Source organism: Cervus elaphus, chromosome X (genome assembly GCF_910594005.1).
Source record: "Cervus elaphus chromosome X, mCerEla1.1, whole genome shotgun sequence".
In the NCBI taxonomy this organism is placed as follows: Eukaryota; Metazoa; Chordata; class Mammalia; order Artiodactyla; family Cervidae; genus Cervus; species Cervus elaphus.
In genome coordinates, this window is record NC_057848.1 from 165,264,097 (window position 1) to 165,290,977 (window position 26,881).

Here is a 26,881-nt window from a genome sequence, read left to right on the forward strand (position 1 = left end):
TGGCCTCATCCCAAACTGGGGCTTGCTGACAGCTCATCAAAGAGAAAGGTGGATGAAATGCATGGTCTAAAAGAGGAAAGCCTATTAGGTTCCTCTCTCATGGGTTTGCAAGGAGGTGAACACGACTGAACAACAACTCATCTCACGATAGAAGGAAAAAATGGGGAAAGGGAAAAAGAATACAAGGCAAATGTAGAGAAGAGGAAAAAAGCCTGCAATTTTAGCTACAATGTCAGATAGGATATATTATTTACTGTTCTGAACCCCTTCAGCTTAGAAACTGCAATAATAACAATAATCATTCTTATTATGTAAGTCCATTAAACTAAATACCGATGATCTTATTAAGTGTATCATTCTACTAGCATCTTTAGCAGAACTTGCATTGGAAGAAAAGTATAAGATGATAAAAGCATGACTTGACAAAACCTGGCTGTTATGTTATTGCTAGCAAGTTAGCTGCAGTGATTGTTTCTCAAAGTAGAACCTTAGCTTCTCTGGGAGTTCTGGAAAGCTCTATGTAAAGGTTATCTTTAAAATGTAAAAGCATGCTCTGAATGGAGACTTTTTTCTATTTTTTTGGCAAGAAAAAATTGTTTTTCTTAGGAATATATGCTGTTAGCTCAGATATCTAACAAAAAAAAGAGTATTTTGTTTCAGATTGGGCAAAACATAGATCTAAAAATTTTAAGTGGATCATGGTTTGAAAGGGAAGTGATTAGTGTGATTTAAAAGCAGTTTTAATTTTATACTTTAAAACTGTGTGTGTGTGTGTATTAATGATAACCTAATTTTACTGCCCCAGACTTAAAGATTTCTTGCTGTCTGGAAAACTAGTTCATCCATTAGTACTGAAATTGATTCAAGGTACTTGTGCTCAAATTTCTCCCAAGAAGCCTCCCGCCTTTGTTCTGTAGGGACACCCAGTTCCGCCACTGTTCTTAATATCCTGTTTTCGTTTGTCAGCCCTCTTGTCCTTTTCAATGCCCTGTTCCCATGTTCCCTGTCTGTCTCTCGTGTGGTGCTTTACAATAACAATTCAGAACAAAAGAGTCCCTCCTCTTTCTGTTGCCTTTAAAAAAAAAAAAAAGACTTCATTCCCTGACTGTAGGGCTTGAGTGATCACGGGAAGTGTTGAAAGCATGTTCTTCATAAGAGTTAACCAGGAGTTGTAAAGGAGGGTTACTTTTCTTTATTTTTTAAGATCACAAAGTGGCTTCAGGGTCTTGTGAACACAAGGATTTTGTGTATGGCTGACTTTGAAGTGGAGAGTAAAAGCAGTTTCCTTTGAGAAAGAGAAGCTATGATATTGGAGATAATTCCCCTCTCTATTCTTAGAATAAGAATTAGTTACTGTGTAACGTTGTCATTACCTGAGGACACAGTTGTGCATGTCATGTCCTCGAACCTAAGAGAAAAGTTGGGCGCTGTCATACTGGCCATCATCCACACCTATCTACTGATACATTTTCCTCCTGGTGATGAGACGCAGGAAGGGGAGAGTGTACAAGGAGCAAGGGTTTTTCTAGGTAGAATTTTCTTGCAAAAATCCAACTCCACTGGTCTTGTCCTTCAGAGACTAGACCTCTTAGATGATTTTGCTCATTTCCGGGTCACCTCTTTCAGATGTGAGTGACAGATTTTGGGGGTCACTTTTAAAAGTTGGTGTGTTTTGATTTTTCATGTAGAAATTATTGACAGGTTTCTGTTTTTGCATGCAGGAAGGAAAGTTTTTTCTCATGCAGGACAGATGCTGTGACCAAGAAGTATGTGAAGAGTACTAGCAAGTCCCAAGGAATTTTGCAAAGGTGCTTTTATACCCATATGTGTGTGGGTGTGTACATATATATCCACATGCATATGTATATATGGTTCCAAAAGCTAATTGCATTGTAGGTATACATAGGATTTTATGTAGACATAGAAGTAGTTCTCTGAATGTATGTGGAAGTGCCTACTGTATTCTGAATACACTTGGAAAAGGATTTAAGAAAGGCAGTATTGGAGCCCCTTTTATCTGATTGATTTCACAGGATGCAGTGGCCTCCATTTCTGCCACGACCACACTGATGGGCCTGCTCTTCCAGAAGGTTCGATTTAGATTTAGATTTCTGTCGAGACTAAATGTGACACATTTTCACTCCCTTCTTTCTCTTTCAAGTCTGCTCTCACGGCCTTCAGAACCAAATTCTTGCCTGACACCCAGTACAGCATAGACCTGGAAAACATCAGTCATTTTCAATTTAGTGTAAAATAGGTTCCATTTGTCTTTAAAACTGGATGCTTTCTTTCTTAAGATAAACTGGAAAAACTGAAATGTCGGAGTCCCCCCTGACAGTTGGAAATTTCCCCGTCGAGGTGGTCAGATTGTGCACTCTAGAAGATGATAGACTTTGTTGTTGTTTATCATTTTCCTTGGCTTTTGTGGGACAGAGTAAATGTTTCCTGATGTCTCAGGCTAATTTTTCCACAACAGCGCCAAAATGTCTCAGAGAAATCTTGACAATTTTATTGTTGTTTTAACAAAAGCAGTGCTTTCAAATCTCTTGATGAACAGGTCTTTCCAATTCTATTGGATGATGTACATGTGTCCCTTCCATGGACAGTGAGGACTCCTTTGGGAAGTCATTTGTAGGTGAAATTGAGTAACCCCTTTGTTTATTGTTAAAAGACAAACAAAATTATGGTTTGCAGAGACATAAGTCTAGAGAATGTATGTTTGCATTTTTATGTCCAAACATGCGAGGCGTGCTTTGGTTTACCATGAGGGGTGCAGTGGCATGAAAGTAGGTGTCACAGTATGCAGCCCAGGTGACACAGGGAAGTCGTTCTTGCCTGCTGCTTGCCCTTTGTCAAGATTGTTCTCCAGGGACCTCCCTGGTGGTCTAGTAGTGAAGACTTCACCTTCCAATGCAGGGGTTGTGGGTTTGATCCCTGGTCAGGGAGCTAATACCCCACATGCCTCATGGCCAAAAAACCTGAAAACATAAAACAGAAGCAATATTGTAATGAATTCCATTAAGGTTTTAAAAATGGTTGACATCAAAAAAATAATTTAAAAAAATGTTTGATGGACTTTGACATTAAAAAAAATGTTCTTTAACCTTCTTGGGTTGAGTCCAAATATCTGGTTGATGAATTGAATTGTGCAGGTTTGCAACCAATGTAGGTTTTTAATTTTCTTTTTTTTTTTACACTTTCCTGATGATTTACTTTCGTTGCAATTTCTTGCCTTGTGCAGTGTGATAAGCAACATCCTTGAAAGAACTGCAGTGCAGGGCAAGTTTTGCTATTTTGGCTTTTGGGAAGACGACTTCCCTTTCTTCCTTCAGACAATCAGTTTTTAAAAGATTACTTTCCATTCTTGATTCACTCTTTTTTTGCCATTCTGGAGAGTGAAATTTGGGACACTCATAGCAGATTTGCTGTGTGTGTGTGTGTTTATGTTTGTATTATATGTACATATGCCTGCAGTGCAGCAGACCCAGGTTCAATCTCTGGCTTGGGAAGATCCCCTGGAAAAGGGAATGGCAACCCACTCCAGTATTCCTGCCTGGAGAATCCGTTGGACAGAGGAGCCTGGCGGGCCACAGTCTGTGGGGTCACAAAGAGTCAGACACAACTGAGCAGCTTTAACTTTTGTATGTACATATACACATATGATATGCCTATATGATATGCATGTACAAAATATGTATACAGTATATATATACATAATATCTATACATATGTATGTATATATGTAAAGCTTGCTTGTGGGTGTATGCACATATGTGTATATTTTATAGGTATAGTTTCAGTTGTTTCTCAGGATGACAGATTGTGATTTAGATCTCTCTTTCTCAAAGAAACAATGGCTGCTTTATTATGTCTATACAAGAGATCATGACTCCTGATATAGCATTAAAAAAAAAAAACTTCTTCTTGATATTGTATTTTAATTCAGAAGATAGATGCAAGGTAATACATATATCATTTTAAAAAATAACAAAGCAGTGTCCCGAGCATAATGTCATCACGTACTCAGAAGGAGGCCGAGAGGATCAAAATGCAAGGGTGTCCTGTGCCCGTTGGTAACCCCGGGCAGTGGTCAGGCACGACTTCCACTGGCAGCATACAAAGCTGGCATCCGGCGCTCAGCCGTCGGACACTGACCCGCTCTTGATCCTTGTGAGCAGTGAGGGTACAGATTCTAGTGGCGAATCATGCTTTGGGGGTGGGGGGACTAGGCAGCGGGTATTGATCTGACCCGAGCTGCCTTTTCATTTGGTTCAGATGAGCCCTGAGTGGGCCAGGGCCCAGGGGAGCCACGAAAGGGTCCGAGGAAAGGGCAGTTTGAAAAGCCAGAGAGTTTTGATTCTTCAGCTCAGCAAGCCTGGCGGGGTGGATGAGGTGGAGCTGGCCTTCCTGGAATTGTCGCGTCGATTTTCCTGTTGTGTTTCACTGTTGACGCTCTCACAGACATACAGGACCGCTCCAGCACTGCCTGCCACCCACCATCTGGTCTCGGTGGCCTGTGTGTCATTTCGTGAGTCCCCCTCCTCTGTCTACGGCGATGTTTCTTCAAAAAGAACTAGGGTGCAGTCCATTGGTGGGTATTCAAGGCAATCTTTTCGTAAGAATCTGTGGAGATGCTAAAAGAACTCTTTCGGACAACTGTGCTGTTTCCTGTTTTTAACCTATTTATTTATCCGTCTTTCAGTAGGATGAATGGCATTTCTGAGACTGTCGAGGGGGTTTCTTCACTCTTAAGACAGGGCAGAATCAAGCAGTTGTTCCTGGAGAAATCAGGATGGCTTTTTTTTGCATTGTCATTTGTGTCTTTTTGCTTATCTGCTTGTATAAATGAACTCTAGAAGGTGTATTTAAGCATTCTGTTAAGTAAATTTGGAAGACTGGGTTTCAATTAAAATAACCAGACAGTGTGACCTAGCTCCCATTTCTCCTTAATTTTTATCATTAAAGCCTGCATATCCCTAAAGACATCTGCCAGGCTTCCAAGTGATTCTTTTCAGGAATGTTCATTCATTATTAATCAGGTTGCGTGGGCAAGAGAGTATGTGATTATTTTAAAGAACGTCCTGGAGATCCAATTACTAAAAAATGAGTGAGTTCTAGACAGATGTGGATGGACAGAAAAGGGTTTGTGAGCAGATTAATTCAATTTGCATGAATTCCACCAGGTGGGTGTTGACTGAAATTAAAAATCTTTCCTGGTTCTCAGTTCAGGTATCAGGTAAAACATTTTTAACTCTAGTACTCCTTAGAATACGGGTGAAATGACAACTGATTAAAAATATCTCTTGTCCTCATTAGTTATTTTAAAACTTGGGGCTAGTGCCTCAGTGCTTATCTGCTTGTCACTTTTTTTTCCCATCAGTTCCTCTGGTCCCCTACAATTTGGTTGGCAGAAATTTTCACTTGTCTGCCGTGATGAAGTGAACGAATTTGAGTGTGCTGATGGTCAGGAGTTAACCACAGTGATATTTCAGAGGGATTACCTTTAGAAGGTTATGGGATCACTTATTTTCACCCGTTCCTACTCGATGTATTATTTCTACTGTTGCTTTAAGAGCCCTTTTGCATTTTGACTGTTCTGTGCCATAATTTGGGGTGGGATAAATTGTGGTATCAGTTTCTAGGCATTCGGGTTGCCTTTACATTCAATTGGAGCTCCCTTAATCCCTCTTTCCATCCTATGGTTCTCTTTTATTGTGCATTAACTGACTCACCTGCCTCTCAAATCAGCCAGGATTCTAATGAGTAAAATAGTATTTGGGTAGTGTTTTTACTGTGCGGTATTTATAACTCAAAAATGAAAAACTAAACCAGGATTGAATATGCAGATATTGAGTGCTTGTATTATATTTTAAAAATACTCAGTTTGTGGTGAATTCATCTTGGTGGAGCTCTCAGTTTTTACTGAGTTTCTGTTAGATTATGTTTGGGGTTTGGAGATGCAGTTTATCTGATGTGAGACCAAGGCCTTTCTGAGTTTAGTCTCTTTTGCAAAACCCTGACTCACCAACTGAGGTTCAGTTTCAGTATTTTCCAATTCCCAAGTTTTTAGTCCTCTGAAAGTCTGTATTTCTGCTGATCCAAGATGAAAACATTATTCCACAGTCCTTAAAAAAATACTCCACCTATGGCTCTGGAAGAGAGAATCCCGTAGCAAAAACTCAGATGGCAGTAAGTCGGCTCAGTCTTAATTACTTATATGAAGAGAATGAACAGGAAATTGACTTGATCCTGTTTCTGAAATTTATGACTCTTGAAGAAATAAATGTATGCATAGCATTTTCGAAGCTGTCTCTTTTTTCTGATACTTTTAGGAATTTCCTTTTCCAAACCAGTTTTAGGTGACTTGGTGTAACGTTGTGCAGTTTTGACGGTGTTTGTCCTTTCAGTTGCATTTTGGTAAAACATCAACCTTGGTTTCCAGAGGCTATTTATGGGGAGAGATGGAGGAAGTGCCTTGCGAATCATCTGGACAGTGGCTGAGAGTGACCTGATATTAACAATTGACCACAGGTCACCCAGTGTTGGTATCCAAGTTTCTTCCTTGGTCTGGTGACTCATTCATTTCCCTCATCGTGATGGCTTTCAGAACTGTACAAAGTGAGGCCCTAAAAGTAAAATTATAGGTGGCTAAAATGCATGTTCTTTTTCACAGTCTCCAAATGAGAAAAGTGATTACTTTTGATGGTGTATGCAGACATGACATAGAATACCTGTAGGGAAGCATTGAGAGTGGATTTACCTTATGATTAAGACACCAATGTCTCTATTAAGAGAAATTGGGAATAAAGAAGTCAGGGATGATGTGCTGACAATTGCCTGCCTGCAAAGTCGCCTCAGTCATGTCCAACTCTTTGCGACCCCATGGACTGTAGCCCACCAGGATCCTTTGTCCGTGGGATTCTCGAAGAGAGTGTTGGAGTGGGTTGCCATGCCCTTCTCCAGGGGATCTTCCTGACCCAGGGATAGAGTCTCTTAAGGCAGGTTCTTTACCACTGGAGTCACTTGAGAAGTTCACAGTATTGTCTCACAGTAATGTCTCCTTATTCTAGCAGGTGATTGAATTCATAGAATGCACTTGGTCTGGAGATTCCTTGGTCACTTCTTGATTTATATATATATATTTGTATATATATATGTGTGTGTGTGTGTATATGGATGGGTGAAATTACCATGGGATTTTGAACTGGAAAGGCTGCTCATCGACTTTGACTAGGGATTAAACTTTGCAATGCATGCCATCTTCACAGGGGTCCTAGGTGTTTCTTCAAGGTGCAGGTTATCTTTGTCATAGCAGAAGTCAGGAGAGACTACAACAGACTAAAGCTGTGAAACCCTAAAATGAGCTACCGAGCAGGACGGTGGGAAGGCTTGTGACAGCAGGGAGTGAAATGTTTTCTCTGCATTGACTTGTCAGATGAATAGTTTTGCCTCTTACTTCAAAGCGGAAGGCAAAAAAGATGAAACCAACAGATATGAATGCTCTTAACTTCTGTCTCCCTGCTTTAGCACATTGATCCCTAAGGGCACTCCTGCTGAGTCCAGCCATCTCCTTTCTCGAGCCTAATACCATATCTGAATTCTTTCAGTCCCAATGACCTTGTCTTCTACTGGGAACTTTCTCCTCCCCTCTCTTGGCTTCCGCATCCTGTACCTTGGACCAAAGAAGGCCTTTCTCCCTCCAGGAAAGTCATCCTCCTGGAATGAACGCTGGTTAAAGATGATGATACCTGGAGCCCAGAGGGAGCAAGGTGGCTTCTTCCGAGGCACCTGGGTCAGCCAACTCACCATAACCATCACCTGGGTGTCCAGGTGCAGTCTCTCTACAGTGCTCACTGCTAGCTTTCCTGCAGGCTTTCTATTTATGAAAGTGAAAGTGAAACTCACTTAATCATGTCAGACTCTTTGCGACCCCATGGACTGTAGCCCACCAGGCTCCTCTGTCTATGGAATTCTCTAAGCAAGAATACTGGGGTAGATTGCCATTCCCTTCTCCGGGTGATCTTCCCTGACCCAGGAATCAAACCCAGGTCTCCTGCATTGTATGCAGATTCTTTACCAGTTGAGCCACCAGGCTGACTGGTGATGAATTTTCTGTTGATCTATAGATAATTTTTCCTTAACTCCCAAAGGCGTGAGTGTCTTATATCCAACTTGTATCATGCAAAGTTTTGAAGGGGGAGGTAGTCTTTTGGCTCAGGCTATCCATTCACAATTGGCCTCAAATTTTGACTATGAATGTTACCTCCATGTGAAATTCATGTTTGTGCTCACACATGCCTGCCTATTATCAGTCCCAGGGCTAATCTGATTCTACTGAATGAATGATGAAAGAAGATGACTCATTTAAATCTGCAACTCATTACTGATCACTCTGTTGGGTACTAGGAAATACTTCTTTTAAATAAATATTTTAGTTATTTTGTGAAGAGGATAGTTATTTTGTTTTGTGTCTTTCAGCTAAAGCTTTACTTGGCTAATGGTAAACATGTAAGACATGTCATGCTATTTAAAGCCATCTTTTAAAATGTTCTTTGTGGAATGTGAAATCCCTCAGTACCATAGTAGCCAGGGCTCTTCGGACCTCTTGGAAGTTTGTCTCTTATTTTTTTAAAAAAGCAGAAAACAAAAGAAAATGGAACATGAAACAAAAAAAAAAAAAGTGAGAAGAGAAAAAAATGATTTGTGCTAGGAAGAAAAGCAAAGACAACTGCTAAGAGCAGAAAATGGTCCCATTTCCTGGGTCTCTGGTACAGGAGGTTAGTGATTGGGACTAAGATTAAAGAAGCAGCTTGGGAGAAAATTGGGCGAGGTTTTTAAAAGATAAGATGTCAGGACTGAGACTTGGGCAGCAGGGAGCTGCTCAATGTTTTGTGCCTTTAAGAGAAGTCACCAGAAGAAATGATGATGCCAAAGCATGTTGCAAAGGTGAAACTGAAAGACAAAAAGTGGGAGGTAATAAGTCAAATTAGGAGATATTTTTGTTCTTGTGTTGGGTTTGTTTTTGTTCATTTGTTTTGGGCAATAATGTGGGAATTCAGTAAAGATCTGGGTCAACACAGAGGCAGTAAGAACAGAGAAGTCAAAGAACTACTAAGATTTGGTATTTACATGTCTTGGCTAATGATTTGGATTTGGGGAAAGGTGAGTATATGGTTTCCTATTGATTCTGTGACAAAGTACCAGAAGCTTCATGGCATTAAAAAACAGTGGGAGTCGTTAAGTCTGACACTGTTCTCACTGGGCTATAATTAAGGTATATCTACAAGGCTGTATTCCTTCTGGAAGTTCTAGCTGTGGTCCCCATCTTTTTTGGCACCAGGAACCAGTTTTATGGAAGATAATTTTTCTGTGGGCCAGGGTTGGGGGATGTTTTCGGGATGATTCAAGTGCATTACACTTATGGTGCACTTTCTCTTAGTATGACATCAGCTCCATCTCAGATCATCAAGCATTATATCCCAGAGGTTGGGGACCCCTGATCTAGAGGATAATCTGTTTCTTTATTTTCTGTATCTTCTGGAGGCTGCCCATATTCTTTGGCTTATGGCCTCCTCCCATCTTCAAAGCAGTGTCTTTATCAGGTCTTTTTCAAGTAGTGTCATCTGACACTTCTCTCTTACTTCCCATTTCCACTTTTAAGGACTCTCATGATTATATTGAGTCCCATTGGATGATGTAGGCTCATCCCTTTGTTTCAAGGTCAGCTGCTTAGCAGCCTTAATTTCCATCTGCAACCTGAATGCCCGTTTGCTTCGTAAGATAGCTTTGGTGGGGTGGGGGCATGATTCTGCCTCCCCCTAGAGGGAGGAGTAGAAAATGAGGCAAGCCTCTGACTTGTGCTAAGCAGGAGAATGGAAGCATCATGAGGAGATACCAGGAGGCTTGGAGGGCAGATGGGTTTGGAACAGAAGCTACTGAGTCCCATGAGGTGCACACTGTGAGTTGAGGCGCTTATAGTAAATGAAGCAAGTTGTCCATGCTATGAGATGGTGCTGTGAGAGTCTCGCAAGCCTAGGAGTCAGAGAGGCAGTACATGGATGAACAAACAACCTGGACAGCTTTTTGATGGAAGGTAGGCTGGCCCTTTTAAAAACATAGGCTTTGTGGCTCAGCTGGTAAAGAATCTGCCTGCCAATGCAGAAGACTCAAGAGACGCTGGTTCAATCCCTGGGTCAGGAAGATACCCTGGAGTAGGAAATGGCAACCTGTTCCAATATTCTTCCCTGGAAAATTCCATGGACAGAGGAGCCTGGTGGGCTACAGCCCATGGGGTTACAGAGTCGGAGGTGACTGACTGTACATGCACACACATACAGTCTTTGCTTAGCTGGAGGAGAAGTCAGATGTGGTTAGGGAAGAAAACCAGAAACGCCCCCATCTCAGTGCTATACAAAATGGGGAAGGGGAGGTAAAGGAGACAGGGAGAGATGTGGAAAATAAATATCAATTTATTAATTTTTCATTTTAAAGAAGTGCTTTCCTCCGAAGTCTTGAGTCTGTAAGAAAGTTTTTTGAAAAGATGCCTGGCGGCCAGTGCTTCCCAGCATCCAGTGCTTAGCTGCATCCTGTGACCAAAGACTACCGCTGAGGGCTGTGATTGGAGAGAATTGGAGAGACCATCTGTGGGTGCTACCCCAGGGACACACAGCTAAGAAAGAGCAGAGCTGTGGATCAGACTCCATTGTCTGGCCACCCGCCCAACTCTCTCCCCTCACTCTTCTGTGCCCTGTTATGGACCATAAACAGTGGACGAGCAGAGGTGTGAACTGTGAATTGTTTTTCATCCCTGGTTTGTTGCAAAGGTTCCCACGATGACCGACATCCTCCTTTGAATGAGAACCAATCAGCCCATTCAGAAAAATCTTGAGCTATAGCATTTCCTGACGGTGATATGCACGTCTGATTTCCTTCCATTGTAGTGAAGGCTAAGAGTCAATGTCTCTCTCTCTCTTAATTGGAGGCCTGGAAATTAAATTGCAGGAGTTCAAAAAAGAAAAAGATCACATTTTGCACAAAATCTACTCCCACTCCCACATTTCTGTGTGCTTGGTGACCCCTTTTAGTCTTTAAAACCCACCTTGCATGTTGCCTGCTTCAGGAAGCTTCTACATCCTCTTCTCCCCCAGTCTTTTGTTACCTTGGATGACAATTTGTTTTCTCTCTCCCATAATAGACCATAAGATCACTGAAGGTGGAGGGGGGCAGGCAGGTGTTACCATTAGTTGTCCCAGGACCCTTTACCTAGAGGGAGTTCACTATTTGGTGAAAGAATGAATGGCATTTTCATTCAACAAACAAAACAAAACAAACAAAACAAAAACACCATCATGTTAAAGAAAGCTAGAAAATAAGCCATGCCATTTTTTTTTTAAAGAGAAGGGAATGGCATCTGTGCTTAGTGGTAATATGTTGTTGAATGGTTTCATAAGAGTATCGCTACCATGGGAAAATCTGGATAAAAGTAATAAAAATGAGATCTGCTGTAGACAGCAAGTCAAAATCCCTTCCTTTCTGGCAGCCTACAGGCCAGAGGTTCAGAAAAATGGCCAAATCTCACTTCTCACTTTGCATCTCGATATTTTGTCATCACTTAATACAATTAACCAACAGCATTTATAGCATAGACACTTGTATAAAGCGCCACGCCAAGCACCAGGGCAATAAAAGAAAAAATGATCCATTTCTGAGCGGCTGCTATTAAATCATTCTTAGGTGAATTGCCCCTGAGGACTTGACTCATATTGTGTCCATGGATGGCAGGGTGGAATCCTGTCGTCTAGCATTTCCCATTAGCACTCGAAACTTGTATGTGCTTGTTGAGGTCTTATCCTGCCGGCATGGCTATTGTTGCCAGTGCAGCATTTTATTCATACCTCTCTGAAAGTGCTCTTCATTTCTATTTTGTTGACTGTACATGTCTCTGTCTTCTAAAATACAGGTCAGCAGAATAAGATATGTATGCCAAATCCAGCTTGCTACCTGCTTTTGTAAATATAATCCCATTGGACAGCCATGATCATTCATCTCTGTATTGCATATGACTGCTTTTGCCTGCTACAGTGGCAAAATTGAGTCGCTGCAACAGAGACTGTCTGGCCTGCAGTACCCGAAACATGTACTGCCTTGGCCTTGATAGGGAAAGTTTGCTGACCTCTATTCTGACATATTGAGAGATTATTGAAAGCAAGGGTTATGTTTTATTGTTTCTGGGTTCAGCCCCAATGTTGGTACTTATATGAACTCAATCAATGAATGTTCGAGTCTTAATGTGTGTGAGGCACTGTTCTAGGTGCTGGTGGTACATCCCTCAAAGAGCAAAGCAAAGTCTGTGCCCTCCTAGAACTTGATACTCTAGTGGTGGGGCCATGGGGAGAGATGGAGCAGTGAACAAACTAATAGACTATGTCGGTGAATGTTATGGAAGGAAACAAATGGAGATGGGGAAGACGGGTTGCCGCATGGGTAAATGGGTGGTCACAGTGGGAATAGGGGAATTCATTTCATGTGGGTTCACAAAGAAGGTGACGAGCAGAGAGTCATTCCAATGACTTTGCCAAGGGGAGACAGGACGTGCGTGGTGTGTTTGAGAGATTGCAAGGAGGCTATGTGCCCAGAGCAAAAGAAGGGCTGGCGTGGGAGGAAATGAGGTCACTATCTGAGTCTGTATTTTCTGGGGATGGTTTTATTCTGTGAACTTCTCCCGGAGTGAGATGGGAAACCCCTGGAGGCTTGAGCAGAGGAGAGGCAGGCTCTGTCGTGTGTTAACAGGCTCTTCTGAGTGGAGGATAGACTATGGGGGGTGGGGGGGCAACAGTGAAAAGAAGCCAGGAGACCATTTAGAAAAATACTGTGATCATCCAGGTAGGGGAGGATGTTGGCTTGGCCCATGATCATAGAGGGAAGGGGATGAAGAGGAGGCCTGATTCCAACTTCTCGAGCCAGCTCACTGCCTGGCATTCGGTAAATGTCTCTTGAATAAAATGTCAGTGTTTCCCTTGGGGTCCACGGTGGAATCCCCTCTAGAAAATCTGACTGTGCTACTCTGGGATGAAATTCTGGCACCTGCCTGAAAATGCAATCATCAAAGCTCTCCAGACAAGCTCAGTCCTCTAGTGAGATCTATCATTAGGTGTTCTTGTTTCACCTGCCAACATAGTAGACCAAAGGATCTACCTTTTTCCTTTACTTGACATGCTTCTGCTGATGGTAAGTGAGAAGATATTTGATTGAGAGATTATTCTGTTTTCCCATGATTAACCAAAATGATGATTAATGGGTAAAACCTTTCAATTTATTCTAAGCCATCTGTAGGAAGGAGTTGGCCAGGACAGAGTGTGGATCATAAGTTTCTCAAAACAGCAGCCCTGGGCTTTCCATTTGTAGGTTGTGGAAAGATAAGCAATCTTTAATATTTCAAATCTCAGCTGCCCGTTTATCCTTTCTTATAGAGTTAATATCAGAAGATGGCTGGAGAGGTCTTTAAGATGCCAGGCTTCTATGAAGCCGGCAGCTCTTTAATTTTTCACAAGGCCGGCGCATCCTTTATGCTTTTAATGATCAGCTACCATTCGGTTGATAACGAGGTGAGCATTGGTTTAACCAAAGCACACCATGGTATTTCTGAGGGATGCTATTTCAGAGAGGGTGAGGGCATTTTAGAAACAGCAAATTTTGTAAATAAATGGAGGTGTGAATACAAAAAGGCTGATTGTCAGAATCACTAAACAGAGCTTCAGATGTGAAGCCTTCCCATGAATGTGGCTGAGAAAACCCCCTGGAGGGTGATTTGAACATCGCCTCTACTGGGTGAACTGCACGATTCTCCCACAGTCCGCAGCGGGCTGCATCTAATGTGCCCGTCACTGTTGCGCAGACCTCTGCTAATGGCCTTGAAAGGGAGAAGGTTCAAAGAGGCTTGGTTCCCAGGCCTGCTAATGAGCATGAGGCCTCTTCCCTCTTAATGAGCCAGGGTTTATGTGGGATTCTTTGCCCTCCCCTTTTTGAAGGGAAGGCAGGCAAGAGTTCACAAAAGCAGCAAGTCTTGCCGTCAAGGGGAGCGTGCAGCTGGGCCACCCGAAGACAGCCTGGAGGGGAGCCACAAAGCTGCCAGAGGTCGTGCCCAGGCCAACGTGGCTCTGAGTGTGAGGCTGGACCTCCTGCTAGCCCGGCCTGTCGCTGGCGACAGTGACAAGCCCTTGATGGGAGATTTTAGGCTGGAAGGGTTGCTTGTGGTCTGTCGGCAGCCCTTTAAATTTCCTCGGTGGAGCGCGACTACCTTCAAGTGCTTTCTAAACTGTAATCGTCACCATTGTTATAACTTAGCAAATGAATATTGTAGCCGCTACGATCCTTGTTCTCATGAACCACATTGCTAGCACTCACTGGTCCTCAGCTCACCGCAGCCACTAAAAAGGCCCCCAGATATTTTTCTCCACTTCTCTCTGCCCACCCACGTCCCACTGCTGGATTAAACAATAGAATTATTCAGAAGAGTAACAAATACATGCCAGAAACGTTGCCTCTATCACAATCATCTTTGTGAAAGTCACTTGTTTTTTTTCTTGGGGGTGTATTTGGGAAACTGACATCCCCGGTTGCAACGTTATGATTGCCACTGAAACCACACAATTGATTTCGTACACATTTCATGCCCGCTTCTACAATAACTGCCTTTCTCCTCTGAAGCCTGGTTCGGTATCACAGAGTAGCAGCCCTTAAAGCACATATACTTAACATATCAACTCATAAATGCAAAGTCGTGAAAGACTCTGTAGTTCATTAATTACTGTTTCTACATTTTTGTTTTAAAACACAAGGAAAACTTGGCCATAACACAATAAGATTATTGTGATTAGATATGGAAATTACGGTTTCAAGAACTTGCCGGTTTGGAAGGAGACCCTTTAAAGGACAAAATTGCAAAAAAAGAAAAATACATTAAATTAAAAAAAAATGCTGCTTTGGGCGACAGGAACCTTGAGGAGATGTTAGCTGATATGCTGGCTTTGGGTGTTCTCCACCCCTCCTTATTTCCCCAGTGAATAGAGAATTATTTGGAATGTACACACATTTACCCTCCCGTGACCTGTGTGTGGAATTATTCTGAGATGCACTCAAAGCTGACAGCCCCCCATGGCTGACCCCCTCACGCCTAATCACATCTTACGTTCTGTTTCCAGATAGCTGATCAGCTTCCTTGGATTTTGCTGATGACCCAGGAGAGCTTTGCCTGAAGATGGAAACACTGGAGTCGGAGCTGACCTGCCCTATTTGTCTGGAGCTCTTCGAGGACCCTCTCCTGCTCCCCTGCGCGCACAGCCTCTGCTTCAACTGCGCCCACCGCATCCTGGTGTCACACTGCGCCACCAACGAGTCCGTGGAGTCCATCACCGCCTTCCAGTGCCCCACCTGCCGACATGTCATCACGCTCAGCCAGCGAGGTCTAGACGGGCTCAAGCGCAACGTCACCCTCCAGAACATCATCGACAGGTTCCAGAAAGCCTCAGTGAGCGGGCCCAATTCCCCCAGCGAGACCCGCCGGGAGCGGGCATTTGACGCCAACAGCATGACCTCGGCCGAGAAAGTCCTCTGCCAGTTCTGTGACCAGGATCCTGCCCAGGACGCCGTGAAGACCTGTGTCACTTGCGAAGTGTCCTACTGTGACGAGTGCCTAAAAGCCACTCACCCGAACAAGAAGCCCTTCACAGGCCACCGTCTCATTGAGCCCATCCCGGACTCACACATCCGGGGGCTGATGTGCCTGGAACACGAGGATGAGAAGGTGAATATGTACTGCGTGACCGATGACCAGTTAATCTGTGCCTTGTGTAAACTGGTCGGGCGGCACCGAGATCATCAGGTGGCAGCTTTGAGTGAGCGCTATGACAAATTGAAGGTTAGTCCGATCCGCCTTAAGCCAAACCCCTTTGTGCCAGCAAATGTCATGGAAAGAAAAAGTGTATTCACTGCTAGCTACGTGGCAGGTGAAACTTGTCTCTTCGCCTTTTGTTATCTGATTCGTTGTAGCATGTTTTTTTGGCAGCCTGGCCATGTTACACAATAAGAGTATCTTGTCAAAGTTGACTGCTGCTTGTAATGTTAGCGTTGTCAAGGCGAGAGCAAATTTGGAAAAATCTGGGCTATTTTCAGTCCTTGTAGTTGAGAGAGAGCAGGAGAGAGAGAGAGAGTCAGAAGGAATGGCAGATAAAATCTGGGTTTAGGCATTTGGGGGGGCATTTATTTTCCTCACTCATTTCTCTGGCATCGTCCTAGTATCTAGTTACTGCCCAAACAAAGAAGAGAGGGAGGAGGAATGCCTAGAGCAAATGTGGGATTTTAGAGGACATGTGGCCTTTTATTCCCTGCGTAAATGATATCCAGCTTACTGGTGGACTGGAGTGTTACGATTGTCTCGGATTTACAAAAGAATTTCTTTTCGTGGAAGCTTTTTAACACAGTAAGGGTAGAGGCAAGTATGTTTAACTTCATTTTTAACCTGGAACTCCGAACCGAACTCTGGCTCGGGGAATGATAATTAATATGACTATCCATCACAGTTTTTTTTTTTTATTTTTTTTTTATCCATCACATTTTAAAAATCACTCTCTAAACATGGAGAGAAGGCTCCAGGGGAGAAATAAGCTAGGTCTCCAGGTGTCTGCTCATCTGCGGGCGGCGGTGGGTCTAATTATTGCAAACTCAGCCGAGCGAGTTTGTCTCTGATCATGAGACACTTCTGTCGATTCTTTTCACCAGCTAATTTTAGATCATAAGATGCCAATTAAAAGGAAAGGAAGTATGAATTAAGAGCTTTGAGTAAATATAATATAAATATAATATATTGAAGTCCTTCCTCTCAGGACACACAACACCGTGTTGTTGAGCAAACACAATGAATCACATGATCAAAAGCCTTACCGCTCAGAGCAGATCGTCACCTCTCACTAATAGTTCCTGTCACTTCTTCTCGCCGCTGATGTGGGCTTGTGTTTATGGGGACCAAGTCGTGATCCTTGCTTTCAAACGTCATTTGGCGAACAAACCTATCACCTGAGCAGTATGCCTCACTCAAAGTATTCATTGACGACTGGTACAGATCAATCTAGGAAGTTAAGCCGGAGGATGGGGGCAATGCAGACAAGGGAAGACAGATGCTGACTGGATTTCTAGTATCATGCACAAAGGTGACCAAAAGCACACCTCCCAAGTTTTTAATAGCAAAGCAATGTGTGTGTGAATTGTGCTGCTAAAATTCTTCAGAAATTGCTGTGGCTATCAGATTTTAGAAACTGTGGTGATCCTTTTGCCCTTTTTTGATGGGGGACAGAATGTGTAGGATGATTGAACATTGGTCCTTTTTTTCCCCCTCCCTTTTTAAAAAACTGAAGTATAGTTATTTACAGTGTTGTGCTAGTTTCAGATGTACAGCTAAGTGATTCAGTTTTATATATTTATTATATATAATATATGTGTGTGTGTGTGTGTATATATATGTGTGTGTGTATATATATATATATATATATAATATATATATATATATTGTCTTTTCAGATTCTTTTCCCTTATAGGTTATTACAAAATATTGAGTAGTGTTCCCTGTGCTCTTTAGTTGATCCTTGCTGGTTGTCTATTTTATATATAGTAGTGTGTATATGTTTGGAGAAGGCAATAGCACCCTACTCCAGTACTCTTGCCTGGAAAATCCCATGGATGGAGGAGCCTGGTAGGCTGCAGTCCATGGGGTCGCTAAGAGTCAGACACGACTGAGTGACTTCCCTTTTACTTTTCACTTTCATGCATTGGAGAAGGAAATGGCAACCCACTCCAGTGTTCTTGCCTGGAGAATCCCAGGGACGGAGGAGCCTGGTGGGCTTCCGTCTATGGGGTCACACAGAGTTGGACACGACTGAAGCGACTTAGCAGCAGCAGTAGTGTGTGTATGTTACTTCCAAATTCCTAATTTATTCCTCCCCCCAACCTTTCACCTTTGGTAAGCAGAAGTTTATTTTCAAGAAGGTAAGTGTTTTTGCTTTCCAAAATGTGAAGCTGCCAGATTGGATTTTTTTCTTTATCAAAAAATGTTCCTTTAATTAGATTAACACTGCTTAATGACCACATGTGAAAACACCACACTTGAGGTTCTATATTCAGCAACTCCAAGACTTGATATTTAAACCTGGTATTTGAGTTCTTCTCATTACTTTTGTCCCATCAAAGAGGAGTTCTTAGTTATTTACATCTCCAAATTTAAGAGGAAACACTTACGTGCTCTAGCCCATTCTGTGATGAAAATGAAATTCTTCAATTATGAGCCTTGAACACTTGTGTAATGAAGCCAGTAGGCTAGTGGTCATTTATACTGTCACCAGGAGGGCCTGACAATTAATGATCCTGGTAGATTTTATCTTCTAATTACAGAAATATAAGCATATAAACAGCACCCAGTAGGCTGAAACACATTTATAGCTGCTCAACAAAGTATGCTTATAAGCATTTATTTACAGCCATTTCACAAAATATGCTTATCAGCATTTAAACAAATAGCATGCTAGCATAGCCTGTTTGTTCTAAAATATGCCACTTATGTTAGAACAAAAAAATCATAGAATAGATGACATTTGGGTGTCCATGGTATTTCAAAACCCAACTACAGTATAAACATCGGGTTTTTGAAGAAAGGAATAGCATACTGAAAGGACCAAAACAAACAAACAAAAATTGTATTTTTGTTAATTACTTTGACCTGAGAAAGTAAATGAATTCTGTTAGTATATTTCCCTGAGGCTTTAGCATCACTTACAAAAATGGATTTCTGATGATATGGAAACAAAAGCATGGAGAAATTTGAGGATGCTTTCATTCATAATGTGATAGATTTGCTTTACTTACTTGAATATTTAAGGACTCAGGTGTCTGCTGTTTGAATTTTTTTTTTACTTCTGTTAGTATAAGTCCATTATTTGAAGAAAGGGAATTCTGCAGTGATCATGAAGAATAATTCTTTCAATAACACTCAATAACTTAGAGGGACATTTTTTCATTAGTTCTCAGTATACATGTGTTGATATAGAGGATTGGAATATACTTTTGTACCTTACAACTATTTTTCTAGACACAAAAGGAAAAAAAAGGAAAACTTTCAGCATGTAGAATTCATGCAAATAAAATCTTTCACATCATTTGAAATTGCATCAAGTCAAGAATCTAATGATGCTTTCAGACTATGTATTGGGAGATAATCATAAAATATTGAAACAAAGAGAAAATTAAACTAGCATTTCCTGAACTCTGTTTTAAGATAAAAAGAGAAAAAAGTCTTCCTGGCAAGTGCATCTCTAAATGGAGCCTATCATAATGTGGACCTTTTTTCACATCATCTTAATTGAATTTTAAAAAGCCTCTCAGTCCTCCAAACTTGACTCAAAAGTTTGATTAGTGAACCAAGTAACATATAAGAGAATTGAATAGAATGCATTCCAGAGTTTTCAAGAAATTACAATACAGTAATTTCTTCTCCTCTGTTCCACCATATAATGTTGGTGCTCTTGTTTCTTTCCTCAAGTTCTACCCATAAAAATATACAAACCCAGAAAAGTTGACCTTTCCTTGCCCTTCAATTTCAGCATACTCTGACTTCAAGTGAGCTGAAACTGAAGTTCCAAATCACTGTTTTGCTCTTCTGACTCTAATTGGCCTTTTTTTGGCTGCGGGAGTTACTTTGCGAAATAATCCCTTTCAATGGGTCATCTCATTGTAGTTTTATAATAGTTTGATAAAGGTTCCAGTTAAATCCTCAGCCTTCCTATGTAGCCCTTCTCTTCTGGAGGTGGAAAGATGGGATTTCACTTTAGGGCTTCATTTATAGATTGTGAAGGTCTATATTTGTTAAAGTCTTCTACTTTATTTGCCATTGGGGAAGTTGTGACTGGAATCTAAGCTGACTTTTTACCTTTTCCTTAGAATTTCTGTGACTTGTTTCTTCTTTGAAAATAGTCACTGGTAGAGTGCAGGTTCCAGGGAAAGAGGAGTGTGTGTGTGTGTGTGTGTGTGACATGCATATGTGGATAGAGGCTGGGGATGCTGCTATATCTTACAAGGTGCAGGATGGGCTCCTACCACATAGAGTTGTCTGGTCCCAAATCTCAGCAGTGCCCAGCTTAAGAAACCTTCATCTGTGAGAAGAATTTAGCATTTATCACTGCATTGATTTGCCAGGGTTGTTGCAGCAAGGGCTCACAAACTAGGTGACCTACAGGAAAGGAATGTATTGTTGTACATTGCTGGAGACTGTTGTTGTTTAGTTGCTCAGTTGTGTCTGACTCTTTGCGCCCCAATGAACTGCAGCCTGCCAGGTTCCTCTGTCCATGGGATTCTCCAGGCACGAATACTGGAGTGGGTTGCCATGCCCTCCTCCAGGGGACCTTCCCTACCCAGGGATCGAACCCGTGTCTCCTGTATTGGCAGGCAAATTCATTACTGCTGAGGCTGGAAGTCCTCAATCAAGGTGTCAGCAGAGTTGATTCCTTTTGAGGGCTGTGAGGGAAGAATGTGTTCCAGGCCTTTCTCCTTGGGTTGTTGGTGGCTGTTTTCTCCCTATATCTCTTCACATGGCATTCTTCCTGCATGTTTATCTTCATGTTCAAATTTCCCCTTCTTGGCATAATTTTTTTTGGTTGCCCCACATGGCATGCAGGATCTTAGTTCTCCCATCAGGGATTGAACCCATGCCGCTGACATTGGGAACCCTGAGTCTTAACCATTGGATGGCCCAGGAAGTCCCAAATTGCCCCTTCTTAAAAGGACACCAGTCATGTTGGATTAAGGACCCACTCTACTCCAGTATGACTTCATCATAGCCAATTACAGTTGCAGTGACATTTAAGGTCACATTCTGAAATATTTTGGGTTAAGACTTCAACATACGAAGTTTTAGGGGCCACAGTCCAACTCATAGCAATCACTTACTCCAGTGTATACCTGGTTATCTAGTCAGTTGAGCACACAATATGTCTCCCTCGATGATTTAATCACCCTAAGTTAGGTAGAGACCTTTGGCTCCCACTGCTCCATCACCCACCTAAGACTGACTACAGGATCTTGAAGGTAATGAATTCCCAATAAATATTTGTCAGCTGCTTCACTGATGATCAACTGTTAACCCTGCTTGAAAACTTAAATTACACTCATAATAATATTACAGATACTCATTCTGATATATGATAAATAATTCTGTAAGACAATTTCTTAAGATAATTTCTGGGCTTCCTCGGTGGCTCAGATGGTAAAGAATCTGCCTGCAATGCAGGAGATCTGAGTTCAGTCCTTCAGTCAGGAAGATCCCCTGGAGAAGGGAATGGCAGCCCACTCCAGTATTTTTACCTGGAGAATCCCATGGACAGAGGAGCCTGGCGGGCTACAGTGCATGATCACAAACAGTCGGACAGGGCTGAACAACTAATGCTTTCAACTTGAAGATAATTTATAAATAAGGGCAGAGCCAGATATACATTATATTTTATCCAGCTGTATATGACTCATTATTCTGGTCTGTATTGCATTTCATTGGTTTAAATTTAATGGTATGATTTTTGATAAACTAGATCTTAAATACTTGTTCACCTTTGTTTTATGCTCCTATATGATGGACACTTGACAGACCCATTATACCTACTGTTTCCTTTATCCTCCCTTATCTGATATGTAGATTTTTTGGAGAGGTCATGCATAAGTAAGTTAATGTATGCTTCATAAAGGCAATATGAACACGAACAGTCCCCTTCCTCCCTGGAGCTTATAGTTTAGCAGAGAGTTCCAGTGGGTAAAATATTTCCTCTGTTGGTGGGAGGAAACTCTGGGTACACTGTGTCCAAAGGAGGGATACCAATGCCAGACCTGAGAGACTTTAGAGAAAGGCTTCCTGAAATAGAGGCCATTACATCTACCATTGCCAAGCTTTTTATTGGAAAACTGACAAATTTAGTAGACATCTATAGATTCTTTGGTATCATTCTTTTTTATATTTCCCACTTATGACATCCCTTGTAGAGCCCTGTATCTTTTTTCAAATGGGTTCACAGTAAGTCTAGGCTAGATTTTAATCTAACATGTAGATCATGACATTTTGTCACCTGATGACATTGGGGATATGTGAATGTCAGACATATGTCTTCCAAAATGTTTTGGTTATATGAGTTCTCACCTGTTCCAACTAGCCCCTTCAAATTTTTATCCTGCTTATGCTTATTTCATGGGAACAATTCTTTAGTCTATATATATATAATTTTTTAAAGAAACTTCCCATGTGACAAAATGCAGTTTCCAAATACTTGTGAAATATGTTAAAGATGTATTTTAATTTTCTTAGTTGGGTACAAAAACTTTTTATGATATACAGAGTAAAAGAAGACATTTTCAGGGATATGTTCTTAACAGTAAACTTAAAGCTCCATCTTTCTCCTCTCTCCTTTTCATCTCTTTCCCGTGATGAATCCCCTCTCCCTCCCTTACCTGCAGAGAGGACTGTCTTACTGCCTGATGGTTTATTATTGGGATCATTTCTGAGGAGTTCAGAGAATTCTGGGAAATAAACAGGTACACAAGGTACCTTCTAGTCATTTGACTGTATAAAGAAATGTAATTCTTGAGCATGTTTCTTAGCTTCAGTTCATTTGTTGTTGTTGTTGCTTTGTTCAGTTGTGTTCAACTCTTTGCAACCCTATGGACTGCAGTACACCAGGCTTCCCTGTCCTTTTCCATCTCCCAGACTTGGCTCAAATTCATGTCCATTGAGTCTGTGATACCATCCCACCATCTCGTCCTCTGTCATCCCCTTCTACTCTTGCCTTCAGTCTTTCCCAGCATCAGTGTCTTTTCCTATGAGTTGGCTCTTTGCATCAGGTAACCAAAGTATTGGAGCTTCAGCTTCAGCATCAGTTCTTTTAATGAATATTCAGGATTGATTTCCTTTAGGATGGACTGGTTTGATCTCCTTGCAGTCCAAGGGACTCTCAGGAGTCTTCTCCAACGCCACAGTTGTAAAACAGGGCTAATAATGTATTTGTTGTTGTTCAGTCACTAAGTCATGTCCAACTGTTTGTGACCCCATGGACTACAGCACACCAGGCTTCCATGTCCTTCACCATCTCCCAGAGTTTGCTCAAACTCATGTCCATTGAGTCAGTGATGCTGTCCAACCATCTCATGCTCTGCCACTCTCTTCTACTTCTGCCTTCAATCTAACCCAGCATCAGGGTCTTTCCCAATGAGTTAGAAATAATGTCCTTACTTGTATAGAAACATGGGAGAGCAAAATAAAATGTTTCACACAAACCATCATCATTGTGTCTGGCAATGTATTAGAACGTAAAAACAGTGTGATAATCCAGGAGGTTAGAATGGCATGATGGTTACAATGTGGACCTTTGGGGCACACTGCCTGACAGTTATTTTTTAACCACTGCTTGTCTTATTTGCATGTGAGATAAGGGTCCACATTATTGCTTTCATGGGTTTTGTAGTTCTTGGGTCTCAAGCTCCTGGCGAAGGGCATGAGAATGAATAAACACTTGTTGATGGACAGGTGCGTGATTGATGGGTTAAAGAAGTGCTTTGGGATGTGAAGGAGGAAGAACTGACTCTGGTTTTTGAGTAGACAAGAAACCTTGCTTCAGGGTGGTGGGCTTTAAGCCGCCTTGACAGATCAGTGGATTATGCATCAAAGAAGAGTGAGGCATTCCTCGGGAGTGGGGCCAGCAGAAACCTGTTGGCAGGAATTGGCAAGACAGCTTAGGGATTCTAGACAATGCTGGCTAGAGCCCAGGGTGCCAATGGAGGGGCCCAGGAGGGAGTCTGTCGGAAGAGTCCTACTGGGGGCAGGGTGAAGAGTTTGAGTCTTTGAATGCCAGGTTAAAGTTTGGGGCAGTTTTCTTCTTCTCTAGAGAATAACACTGAAGGAATTTTGTTTTTGAGAGAGAGAGGCTGATGTCATGTATATTTTCTGAAGGCAAGGTCCAGTCAGGGTATCAGAAACATTTAGGGTCATTGTACCCACAGAAGAAATAGAAGGGGGAAAAGTTGTTCACATGACTTTAGATTTTTGTGGTCTCATTTTTAATAGGCAAAGTGAAGTAGTATCATAGGTCAAACTGCCCCCCCCACCAACACACACACACATACACTCAACAGAAACATGGAAACCAGTGAGAGTCAATGTCTTGTCCTTGAAGACCAAGAATAGGAGTGATCATTGATGATAGGCTCTTAACTCCAGACATAAATGCAACTCTTTTCTGCCTTTCCTTCCCTGGTGGCTCAGATGGTAAAGGATCTGCCTGCAATGCAGGAGACCTGGGTTCGATCCCTGTATTGGGAAGATCCCCTGGAAGAAGGCATGGCAACCCACTCAAGTATTCTTTCCTGGAGAATCCCCATGGACATTGGAGCCTGGCAGGCTACAGTCCATGGGGTCGCAAAGAGTCGGACACGACTGAGTGGCTAAGCACACAAACACATAGCGCAGAGATATACTTGCAATGATGTGTGCTTATTTCTTCTGGCTTTTTGATCCACTCTAAGGCAGATGTGTTCAAATCTCTAAATGCTGACCTCAAACCTCAGGAACATTTTAGGGTCAGATATGACCTTGAAGTTTATGTTGTTTCACCCCCATTCTGCAGATGAGGAAATGGGGGCTGAGAGTGGTAAAAGGCTCCACATCACCTGGCCAGAGGGCTTGGACCTAGGACTAGAGCACAGGTCCCCCTGCTGTCCTCTTATTTTGGGTCTCTTTGGCTCCAGCTTTTCGAGTGATTCCATTACTTCTGAGGTTTCCTTTGGGTTTTGGAGACTCAGTTCAATTAGTCACTCAGTCATGGCTGACTCTTTGAAACCACATGGACTGCAGCACACTAGGCTTCCTTGTCTATCACCAACTCCAGGAGCTTGCTCAAAGTCATGTCCATCACGTCAGTGATGCCATCCAACCATCTCATCCTCTGTCATCCCCTTCTTCTCATGCCTTCAATCCTTCCCAGCATCAGGGTCTTTTCCAACGAATCGGTTCTTTGCATCAGGTGGCCCGAGTATTGGAGCTTCAGCATCAGTCCTGTATTAATATTCAGGACTAATTGAGGTGGTGGTTTTACACACAAACCTGGCCATCATAGACAGTGGTTGATGCCTCATGTCATTGTTGTTCAGTCACTAAGTCGTGTCCAACTCTGCGACCCCATGGACTGCAACACACCAGTCCTCCACTATCCCCCAGAGTTTGTTCAAGTTCATTTAAGGTGGTGATACCATCCAACTATCTCATACTCTGCCGCCCTCTTCTCTTTTTGCCTTCAGTCTTTCCCAGCACTGGGGTCTTTTCCAATGAGTCAGGTGCCTCTAGGGCCACCTAGAAAGCTGCCTTAAGATATCTCCATGCCAGTATTTTCTCCAGCTGAGCCAGTATAGACTTAGACTGGGTTGCCTTGAAGGGCCAGACCTGAATTCACACAGATGTATCTGAGATGACCTCAGGGACACCTCAGAAGAAAAGATATGCTCATGTGGAAGCCAGTGGATTTTCACGGCAGCTTCCATGGGCTCACTGATTTACCCCTTAGAGTAATTTTTTTTCCTGAATGTCCTAATATATAGATAACTCATTTATTTTATTTTAAAAACTAATTTATTTTTAATTGATTTTGGTTGCACTGGGTCTTTGTTGCTGCTCGCAGGCTTTCTCTAGTTGCAGTGAGTCAGGGCTATTCTTTGTTGCAGCGTGCAGGCTTCTCATTGCAGTGGCTTCTTTTGTGGAGCTTGGGCTCTAGAGTGCAGGGTCAGTAGTTGTGAGGCACAGGCTTAGTTGCTCTGCAACATGTGGGATCTTCCCAGACTAGGGATCAAACCTGTGACCCCTGCATTGGCAAGTGAATATTTATCCATTGTACCACTAAGGAAGTCCCTCCTCAATTTTATTTAAGTACATAAAGTGAGTCCATATAAGTGAGGAGTAACTGTTTGTGCATAGCATTTGAATTTAAGTTGAAAAGTTTTCAAAGAATACAATTCATCTTGATGAGGTACAAAGTTAAAGCTAGTAGGATTTTCTGAAATTACTTTTACTGAGTATTTTTTTAAAGGCTGTGATATTCAGAATTCTTTCATTCTCTGACACTGGCAAATCATAAACTAGGTTATTCTTAGAAAGACTGGTAAATTTTTTGACAATGGATAGGTAAATAATAAAGAGGACACAGAGTAGCCTGAGAAAGTGAATGAAGCTAAAGACTGGATAGATTCTCTGTATGTGACATAGGCATTCTGGAAAAATCTGATAAAGCTATTTACAAAGTCCACTTAAAACTTAATTCACTTTATGTTTTAGATTTTGGGGCACACTACTTAAGGACTTCACCTACCCATGAGGATAGCTTTTAAGCTGACAGAGGAGAATACATTTTGCATTTCTCATCAAAAAGGAAAATGCTTGTAAAGCGCCTAGCCTAGTGATTGGCACATAGTAAGCGTTCCATGAACATGAGGTATTATTATATCTGGGCATTTACTGTTACAATAAAGGCTTCATTGGTGTAATCCAATCGTGGGTTTCCTGACAGTATCATAAATTACTCAGTGGTTATAGGGTCGATTTGTATTTCTGGCTGACATGGGAAATTTTGAACAACCCTCGGGGAAATTATAATTGGGTGGGAACTTTGATTTGTCCTTTTTAAACCAAGCCGAGTAGTAAAATGGACTCTTAAGAAGTAGTGAGCGGTGGACTCAAAGAAATGGCTTTTAAAAACAAGCACCATTTTGAAGTTCAGGGCAGCCTGGGCCAATCACAAGCTCCATTGGCCAGCTTTCTGTTTTG

General features: G+C 42.0%; 1 protein-coding gene across 7 annotated transcripts in view; it reads left to right on the top strand.

Moving 5' to 3' along the window:
* MID1 (midline 1) overlaps positions 1 to 26,881 on the top strand; it is a 395,471-nt gene that overhangs the window by 247,992 nt on the left and 120,598 nt on the right. For 5 of the 7 annotated variants that reach the window (XM_043895871.1, XM_043895870.1, XM_043895868.1 and 2 more), the window contains one exon: positions 15,201 to 15,916. In XM_043895871.1, coding sequence (XP_043751806.1) covers positions 15,257 to 15,916 — 660 coding nt within the window. In that variant the 5' untranslated portion in view covers positions 15,201 to 15,256. Of the gene's footprint in view, positions 1 to 4,377; positions 4,592 to 15,200; positions 15,917 to 26,881 lie in introns of those variants that run through there. The other 2 variants (XM_043895869.1, XM_043895872.1) reach the window with 2 other exon arrangements.